At 53.2% G+C, this 10,000-nt stretch overlaps 1 protein-coding gene across 1 annotated transcript in view; it reads left to right on the top strand.

The window, feature by feature from the left end:
* The window catches only part of ralgapa1 (Ral GTPase activating protein catalytic subunit alpha 1), a gene marked incomplete at its 3' end in the record, with an annotated part of 25,637 nt that overhangs the window by 12,605 nt on the left and 3,032 nt on the right, over window positions 1-10,000 (top strand). Inside the window, exons 16-21 of the mRNA XM_083683432.1 lie at window positions 248-412; window positions 3,033-3,391; window positions 3,686-4,649; window positions 6,689-6,786; window positions 6,946-7,165; window positions 7,772-7,957. Of these exons, the coding sequence (XP_083539558.1) occupies window positions 248-412; window positions 3,033-3,391; window positions 3,686-4,649; window positions 6,689-6,786; window positions 6,946-7,165; window positions 7,772-7,957 (1,992 nt within the window). The remainder of the gene's footprint in view (window positions 1-247; window positions 413-3,032; window positions 3,392-3,685; window positions 4,650-6,688; window positions 6,787-6,945; window positions 7,166-7,771; window positions 7,958-10,000) is intronic.

Below are 10,000 nucleotides of genomic sequence, written 5' to 3'. Positions count from 1 at the left end.
TGACTCTCTCTGTCTCTCTCTCTCTCTCTCTCTCTCTCTCTCTCTCTCTCTCTCTGTCTCTCTCTCTCTTTGTGTCTCTATCTATCGACCATTCTCTCGTTTCTCTTTCCCATGTCTCTCAGATTTTCTCTCCCTCTTCCTCTCTCTTCCTGTAGGGTACGGTGCTACTCTGTATAATCCTGTCGTTTATCCCCCCTCCTCCTCCTCATCCCTCTTTCCCTCTCTCCATCCCTCTCTGGACCACCAGGGGGAGCCCAGGAGGGCGGTAAGCTGGCAGTGGACCGGTCCTTCTCTAAGGGGTGGAGCCGGGACCAGCCGGGCCAGGCGGCGGCCATGAGGCAACGCAGCGCCACCACCGCCGGCTCCCCGGGCCTGGAGAAGGCCCGCAACATCGTACGCCAGAAGACCGTGGGTGAGCAGCTCTGTGAGGGGCCAGCAGGGGGAGCTATACCATTTAATTGAGTAGTCAGATCCAATATCCAACTAGAACTGTGAGCTTCTGTTGCAGTTGTGAGAGGTGGGTTTGGATGATACTGAATGCTCCTTTTACAAGCTAAGCTCGGTCTGACCCAGATGAATCCAGACCAGCCATAGTCAATCAGGGGAGGCTGGTGAAGGTGGACATGGGAGGACGGGCTCATTGGAATGAGGATTGGTGGAGTTCTCCCCAGGATCTTTGAACAGAGTGATGCTGGATTGTGTTATCGAAACCCAACCCATGTCGAAATGTTGAAATGCGCCCAAAAAAATACCGCAGAATTCCCTGAGGAACATCATCACGCTTTCACTTTCACTTTCACTTTCGTTTTTAACAACAATGTCGTTGATGATCAAAGATAGTGACTCATACATATATAGTTTAATAAAGATAGTTGCTCTATCATTTCTAAATATATAGTTTAATTTGTCTTGTAATGTTTCCATAGTGATGCCAAGTTCACAGCGTGACACAGAAACACTCTTCATCCTCTGGGGAGAACGCTGAGATGGTATCTGGTACTTTCCATTCCATGCATTATACAATAAGCCCGTCCTCTGATTTCTACCTCCGCCAGCCTCCCTTGCTCAACTGGATCTTAAATCAGCTCTATGTCAATGTGATATGTTGTCTTTAATAACCGGTGTTCAGGACAACGATGTCTGAGTGGAGAATATCAATTAGTCTTCCAAGAGTTGTTTCACAATTGTGTTGATAAATGTTCTCGATTATTTAAAGCGTCATGTGACCCTGTAATCCAGTGGATTTGTTGTTTTCAGTATTCAGTAGTCGACATTCTCAAAAAATCACTTTTTAAAACGATCTCAGAGTAGAGCAGGTCAGAGTAGAGCAGGTCAGAGTAGAGCAGGACAGAGTAGAGCAGGACAGAGTAGAGCAGGACAGAGTAGAGCAGGTCAGAGTAGAGCAGGACAGAGTAGAGCAGGTCAGAGTAGAGCAGGACAGAGTAGAGCAGGTCAGAGTAGAGCAGGTCAGAGTAGAGCAGGACAGAGTAGAGTAGAGCAGGACAGAGTAGAGCAGGTCAGAGTAGAGCAGGACAGAGTAGAGCAGGTCAGAGTAGAGTAGAGCAGGTCAGAGTAGAGCAGGTCAGAGTAGAGCAGGACAGAGTAGAGCAGGTCAGAGTAGAGCAGGACAGCAGGTCAGAGTAGAGCAGGTCAGAGTAGAGCAGGACAGCAGGTCAGAGTAGAGCAGGTCAGCAGGTCAGAGTAGAGCAGGTCAGAGTAGAGCAGGTCAGAGTAGAGCAGGTCAGAGTAGAGCAGGTCAGCAGGTCAGAGTAGAACAGGTCAGAGCGCTAAAACTCTCGTCTGACGTATTTGAACACAGATCTCGTGATTGAATAGCTATGATGCAGCTGCATGCAGAATGATGATAGTTCTGTGTACTAAGTACTATGGATTGACCAGAAATACACATGAAAATGGATTTCGGGTAAACTTCCCCTTTAAACACATGGAAACGACCAACATTAATACTTGTTGATACAACATTGATACTATACTAAAGTGATGGAACAGCCAGGTGATGGAACAGCCAGGTGATGGTCAGGGCTTGTCTCAGTGTGGTGTTGATGCCGGAGCAGACAGCTGTTCACGTCTCCTCAGCTGTTCACGTCTCCTCAGCCCTTCACCTCTGCCTCCTCTGGTCCTCTTCTCTGTCAGAGGACCTCACTGCTCTCTGCCTTGTTGTCACTGTGGCCTCACTCTGCCTCCTCTTCTCTCTTCCCTCTCTCTTCCTCTTCTCTCCTCCCCCTCTCCCGTGCCCATGCCTCACCCCCTTCTCCTCTCCTCCTTCTCTCTCCCACCCTTCAACTGTCTCTCTCTCTGCCCCTCCCTCTCTGCCCCCCCCCCCCCCCCCCCCCCAGCCCTGCGGAGCTGTTCCACAGGCGACAGCCTCCTCTCTTCAGCCTTTATCCGCAGTGCTAAAAGTGCTCCTGTTCTGATCCACCCTCTCCACCCCCTCCTGCCCGACACTGCCCTCACCCCCCTAGCTGACGAACTGTCAGGTAGACATACGCCTAACGCATGGATCTGTCTATAGCTGCATCTGTACCTGCATCTGTACCTGCATCTATACCTGCATTTATAGCTGCATCTGTACCTGCATCTGTACCTGCAATTATCCCTGCATCTGTACCTGCATTTATACCTGTATACAGCCACCTATTCTCTCAGTCTTGGTGTGTGTGTGCTGCCTGTGTCTGTGCTTGCTGCCACACGTTCATGTCTTAGTGTGTTTGTGACGCCATTTTATGAATCAGAGACTGATTGATAATTGTTTTGACTATGCTGGAGGGGTTTTAAGTTGTTGTTGTTGTTGGTGTTGTTGTCCCAGCAGATCTAGCTGCATGTGTAGTTGGTTGTCCTGCTGTTACACATCTGGGTTTTTCTCCTCAGGCATGTGTGACTGATGACTTCTGCTCAGATGACATATATTGTCAACCCAGAGAGTGTGTGTGTGTGTGGTGTGTGTGTGTGTGTGTGTGTGTGTGTGTGTGTGTGTCTGGTAAGTGTCTAACCCCTCTCCCCTGTCCCCCCAGACCTGGAGGACCCTCCCATGACGATGCCCCCCCCCCGCGGCCCCCGGATCCGCCACTGCTCCCAGAGCGATGAGGCCCCGCCCTCTGAGGTGTTCTCAGCGTCAGGTGACCTGGAGGCTCCGCCCCTCCCACGTAGCAGCAGCGCCTCTGACATCATGGAGCCCTTCATCGCTGAGCGCGCCAAAGGTGCACTTCCTGTCCCCGACAGCCCCCCTCACGCCACTTCTTCCCCCCCTCACGCCACTTCCTCCCCCCCCACCACCACCACTGCCCCCCCCACTGGCTCCCAGAGTCCCCCCCTGCCCCCCCCCTGCCCTGCCCCTGGCCCCGCCCCCACCAGCAGGATAGCTTCCCTGGAGGTGGGCGACAGCATCTACGATCATCTCTGGCAGATGATTGGTCCCCGGCCCCATCTAGCTGCCTCCAATTGGGCCAGCGGGTCGTCCACACTCACCCAATCATCTGAGAGAGGGGAGGAGGAGGGGGAGGGGGGTGAGGAGGAGGAGGAGGAAGAGGAGGAGGAGGAGGAGGAGGAGGGGGAATTGCTCTCCTCTCTCAGAGAGTACCTGATGCGGAAAGGACAGGAGGGGGGAGGAGGGGGGGGGAGAGGGGAGGAGGGTGAGAGAGGGGAGGAGGGGGAGAGAGGTGAGAGAGGTGACAGCAGTAGCCCCAGCCGACCAGCAGACGGTGGTGTTGTGTGTGTCCAGCCAGGGCCGGGGGGGAGGCTGGGGGGGAGGCCGGGGGGGAGTGGGTCAGTGGCCCCCCAGGCCAGCCTGGACTCAGAGGAGGACCCAGAGCCAGAGCAGCGCAGCATCTACGAGTGTCTGGAGCAGCAGTGTGACTGGCAGCCTCTAGCCTCCAGGGGGCGCTGTAGTCTAGAGGAGCAGGGAGGGGAGGAGGGCAGAGAGGAGGAGGACAGGGAGGAGGAGGACAGGAAGGAGGAGCCTCCACTAGTCAGGCAAGACGCTACAGAGTGTGAGTGTGACTCAGGCCCCGCCCGCCCCCCCCCCCACCACCACCCCCTCCGGCCCAGGCTGGGGCGGGGGGGGGCTAAGAAGCGTCAGGGAGGGGGGGTGCACGTCAGTTTCAGGCCCTCCACAGAGTCTGTCCAGTTCCACAACCCTCTAGACAGCAAGGAGGCCCACTGGAGGACCAGGCTCAGACGCATCAGCCACTTCCACAGCCACTCCTCCTCCTCCTCCTCCTTGGCTGGGGGGGCTGGGGAGGCCAGGGTAGGGTCCGGAGAGGCTGGATCTGGATCTGGAGCTGGGGTCGGGACGGGGACCAGGGCCAAAGAGAGGTTCGGGGAGGGATCCAGCGGAGGAGAGCAGGAGGGCGGGGCAGGGGGCGTGGTGGCGGCAGGGCGTGGCCGGTTAGGCCGTTCCCCCCTGCGGCCCCGGGGGTCCCGTTCCAGGTCCCAGGAGTCGGGCTGCAGCCCCTCCCGCCACCCCCAGGGGGCGCTGCTGGGTGGGGTGTATAAGTCGGTGGTCCACGCCCTCTCCTCCAGACCCAAGACCCACGGATCCCCCCAGCGGCCCAGCAGACCCCCCGGGGCCGACGCCCCCCTCAAGGACCTGTACACGCATGTTTTGGGCTATTTTGGAAGGAAACCTCAAGGTGAGAAGCTGAGGCACCTCGTCGCCAACATCAACACGGAAGATAAACAAACACAAACAAACGCTTTCTTCTCCTTTTTCCTTTTTTTATTTTTATTTTTTTAACTGTTTGATTTTTTGCCTGAATGCGGATTTGATTGAATTGAATTGAAGCTTTTTTTGTGTTTTCCTTTTGAAAGTAGCCCCGCCCCCCAGACAGAACCTGAGGCCGTGGGGCCCCGCCCCCATGCCCTGGGACAGCTCCTCCCCCTTCCTCCAGCTTTGGGACTTAACCTCTGCTCCTCCTCCTCCTCCTCCTCCTCCTCCTCCTCTTCCTCCCTCCTGGATGCTGCATGCGCCCTCAAGCCCGTCCTTCGATTTCTACCTCCACCAGCCTCCCCTGCCCTCAACCCTGTACCTCAGACTAGAACACACAGTATCCACCCCTGGATAACAAATATTGAGTTCCATAAAGACCATGACCTATTCCACATACAGCGCCCTGTGTAAGTAATGGGACAGTGTCCTGGGTAAGTAATGGGACAGTGAAGCATTTCTTCTTCTTTCGGCTCTACACTGTGAGGTTAAAGGAGAGATTCTCCATTTTTATTTGATGGATTGTGTACATATTGGTTTCACCATTCAGAGATTACAACTAGATTCCATTACTTACACAGGGCACTGTCCCATTAACACAGGGCACTGTATAAGATACAGGAAAAGGAGGGTAAAGAACCAGGTAGATGCATCCGTGTCCTCAGAGCTGACGTTCTGACAACCTGTATTATCACCAGCCAGCAGGGGGCAGCACAGCCTGTATTATCACCAGCCAGCAGGGGGCAGCAGAGGCCCTCTGTCAGAATGGTCCACAGGCAGCAGAACGTTGTACAGAGCGTCTAACAGTACTAGGGCAGGTACAGCTCTGGTCCACCAATACCAGTACCAATACCAGTACCAGTATCAGAACCAATACCACTATCAGAACCAATACCACTATCAGAACCAGTACCACGATCAGAACCAGTACCACTATCAGAACCAGTACCACGATCAGAACCAGTACCAGTATCAGAACCAATACCAACACCACTATCAGAACCAGTACCAACACCACTATCAGAACCAATACCAGTATCAGAACCAATACCAACACCACTATCAGAACCAACACCACTATCAGAACCAGTACCACTAACCCCGTCTACAGCTGGTCAGCTGACTAACTATACTACTACTACTGCTGCTGCTGAGATGGCCTCTGGGCTGGACAGAACACTCTCTCTCTCTCTCTCTCACTCTCTCCCTCTCCCTCTCCCTCTCCCTCTCTCTCTCTCTCCCTCACTCTCTCTCTCTCTCTCTCTCTCTCTCTCTATCCCTCTCTCTCTCTCTCCCTCACTCTCTCCCTCTCCCTCTCTCTCTCTCTCTCTCTCTCTCTCTCTATCCCTCTCTCTCCCTCTCTCTCTCCCTCTCTCTTTATCCCTCTCTCTCTCCCTCACTCTCTCCCTCTCTCTTTATCCCTCACTCTCTCCCTCTCTCTTTATCCCTCTCTCTCTCCCTCTCTCTTTATCCCTCTCTCTCTCCCTCTATCTTCCCCCCCCTCCTCTCTCCTCTGGGACTGCATGGTCTGTGAGTAGTCCCTCCTGCATCCATGGCTCTCCTGGTTGACTCAGTGGTTGGTTGGCTGTCCCTTTACGGTGGCTGTGTTTAGGCCTGCAGTGTGTGTGTGTGTGTGTGTGTGTGTGTGTGTGTGTGTGTGTGTGTGTGTGCGTGCGTGTGCGCTTTAACACCAGGGCCGTCTGTCTGTCTGTCAGTCTAACCCCACCAGAGCACACTACAGGGTCACGTGTCTGAATGTCAGAGGTCAGAGGTCACAGTCTCTAGACACACCTCTCTGCTAGAACCATGACATGTTGACTTGATGTCCCTTGCTTTCTGCTGAGGAGGTGTGTGTGTGTGTGTGTGTGTGTGTGTGTGTGTGTGTGTGTGTGTGTGTGTGTGTGTGTGTGTGTGTGTGTGTGTGGTGTGTGTGTGTGTGTGTGTGTGTGTGTGTGTGTGTCACAGCTAACAAAGAGGACGTGAGTCAGAAGAGTGGTCCGGTCTCCAACCCCAACGTCAGCGACCTGATGGACGAGTTCATACAGGAGAGACTAAGAACACGGGTTAGACACACACACACACACACACACACTAACTCACACTAATACACACACACACACACACACACACACTAACTCACACTAATACACACACACACACACACACACACACACTGCCACACACAGACTCTCTCCATTCTAACCCCTGGTCTCTCTCTGCAGGGCCCGGGCCGCCGTGGTAGCAGTCCTGGGAGTCTGGAGGTCCCCAGGGACCTCCCGGAGCTACTGGACCGCAACCAGAACGCCACGCGACCCGTGGATGACCCCGGTGTGCCCTCAGAGTGGACCTCCCCCGCCAGCGCCAGCAGCAGTGACGTCATCAGCTCTGACAGCCAATCAGACTCCTTCAATGCCTTCCAATACGCCAACTGCAAGTTCGACAGTAAGGAAGCGCTCGATGTTGACGTCCTGATACTGATGTGATTGTAGCAGTTAGCATATCATTAGCCTATAGCAGTTAGCATGTCATTAGCCTATAGCAGTTAGCATGTCATTAGCCTATAGCAGTTAGCATATCATTAGCCTATAGCAGTTAGCATGTCATTAGCCTATAGCAGTTAGCATATCATTAGCCTATAGCAGTTAGCATGTCATTAGCCTATAGCAGTTAGCATATCATTAGCCTATAGCAGTTAGCATATCATTAGCCTATAGCAGTTAGCATATCATTAGTCTATAGCAGTTAGCATATCATTAGTCTATAGCAGTTAGCATATCATTAGTCTATAGCAGTTAGCGTATCAATAGCCTATAACAGTTCGTGCAGGGGTCTTTCCCATGAATTATGATGCTTCATTTTGTAGCCAATCAAACTGTTGTTGCTAGGTAAATACCACATAAAACACTTGGCACTCAAGGTGGTGAGTGTTCCGGAGTGTTCAGTTAGACTCTAACTGATAGAGGGTTAAAGGTTAAAGTCATGTTGACAGCTGATAATACTGGTGTCCCTGAGGAGTCCCTGTTCTGACCACCGTGTGGCACTGTGTAGATTTCAGCTTCAGCACAGAGGCATGTGGAGGAGAGCAGGACGGACTGGGGGGAGGAGGAGGAGGAGGGGGGGGGCTGCAGACAGCCGAGGAGCAGGAGGTAGCTAGTCTGACAACCCTCCACGTGGACTCAGAGACCAGCAGCCTCAACCAGCACGTCCTGTCAGCTGATACTGTCACCATCACAGGTCAGGCCTGTCTGTCTGTCTGTCTGCCTGCCTGCCTGTCTGTCTGTGTCTCTGCCTGCCTGCCTGTCTGCCTGCTTGCCTGCCTGTCTGTCTGTGTCTCTGCCTGCCTGCCTGTCTGCCTGCCTGCCTGTCTGTCTGTGTCTCTGCCTGCCTGTCTGTCTGCCTGTCTGCCTGTCTGTCTGTGTCTCTGCCTGCCTGCCTGCCTGTCTGCCTGTCTGTTACATTTATATTTACATTTATGGCATTTAACAGACGCCTTTATACAAAGAGACTTACAACAAATCCATTTGTTTAAGTAAGTGAATCATCTGTCCAACAGTCATCATAAGACAAAGTAATCAATGCTCAGACCAGAGTTAGGGGTTAGGGGTTAGGGGTTAGGGGTCAGGGCTATTGGCAGTCACAATGCTAGAAGAAGGAATTTATTTATTTTTATTAACAGGAGAGAAACTTGTACAGGGGGGTAGTGGGGGTGAAGAGGTCTCTAGGGTTAGGGTTAGCTTTAGTACAGGGGGGTAGTGGGGGTGAAGAGGTCTCTAGGGTTAGGGTTAGTACAGGGGGGTAGCGGGGTTGAAGAGGTCTCTAGGGTTAGGGTTAGTACAGGGGGGTAGTGGGGGTGAAGAGGTCTTTAGGGTTAGTACAGGGGGGTAGTGGGGGTGAAGAGGTATTTAGGGTTAGGGTTAGTACAGGGGGGTAGTGGGGGTGAAGAGGTCTCTAGGGTTAGGGTTAGTACAGGGGGGTAGTGGGGGTGCAGAGGTCTTTAGGAGGGACCGTTAAGATGTAGCCTGAAGAGATGGTCTTCAATCTACGGTGGAAGATCGGTAGTGACTCTGCAGTCCTGACAGTAGTGGGAAGCTCCTCCCACCAGCGGGGCGTCAGGACAGTGAAAAGCCGTGACTGAGTAGCACGGCTGCTGCATCCACGTAGAGGCGGCGGTGCCAGGCGGGCAGCTGAGGTGGACGAGCGGAGTGATCAGGGGTTTGGAGGCTGTTGGACAGATGATTCACTTACTTAAACAAATGTATTTGTTGTAAGTCGCTTTGGATAAAGGCGTCTGATAAATGCCATGAATGTAAATGTGAATGAACTGTGATAAATGTTTCCAGATTGAAGGCATCAGACATTAATAATGAGTAGAGACACAGTTATCTGGTTATCTGTTACCATGACAGCGTGGTTCTGGTCAGAGACACACTTTCAGCGAGGTCCTTTTCCTAAATAGTAATCCAACATGAGTCTTCTGAGCAAAACATCTTTCAAATCACACAGATATAAATATCACACAGATATAAATATCACTGGAGTGAATATTCTCAGTGAAGCTGTATGAAGGGAATCCTCCACCTGGAGGTCATGGCTCTCTTATGTGAGCCTGACTGAGCTGCTCTCCGCCCCCAGAAACAGCGCTCCCTTTTGGGCCAGGATGGTGAGACAGGTCCTGCTATTGATCGCCAAGTTGAAAGTCGCCCCAAAACATATTTCAACTCCCAGAAGTCACAAAGACAAGGTCAGGTGACATCCTCGTCAAAAGGAGATGGGGAGAAATCGCTGATCACTCCAGGTCTTGTGGCTTTCATGTGCGAGCACCTCCACGGTGTGTGGTGACCTCTGACCCCAGCACAGCCATCCCTCTTCAGCTGGGATGAAGAGACAGCTCCCGCTGGACAGCAACCCTGAGGGGAGGCTGACCTACCCTCACACCTTCTCTCATAAGGCCCCTCCCCAGCCTCAGGCCCCTCCCCAGCCTCAGGCCCCTCCCCAGCCTCAGGCCCCTCCCAGCCTCAGGCCCCTCCCCAGCCTCAGGCCCCTCCCCAGCCTCAGGCCCCTCCCCAGCCTCAGGCCCCTCCCAGCCTCAGGCCCCTCCCCACCAACAGACCAGGACGACAGTTTTACAACTGAGAAAAAACAGTAAATGTCTTCTGACCGCCTGGTCGTGTTCCGGTGGTGTTTGTCCAGCGACAGGCCTGCGCGCGTGATGATGTCATGTCGTTAACCTAACGCTGTTGAAGTATTTAACAGAACATGGCGGCCAAAACACGGTTA

This window comes from Argentina silus, assembly GCF_951799395.1.
Source record: "Argentina silus genome assembly, chromosome: 13".
Taxonomy (NCBI): domain Eukaryota; kingdom Metazoa; phylum Chordata; class Actinopteri; order Argentiniformes; family Argentinidae; genus Argentina; species Argentina silus.
The sequence above is the reverse complement of the archived record's forward strand: the minus strand, read 5'-3'. Positions and strand labels throughout refer to the sequence as shown.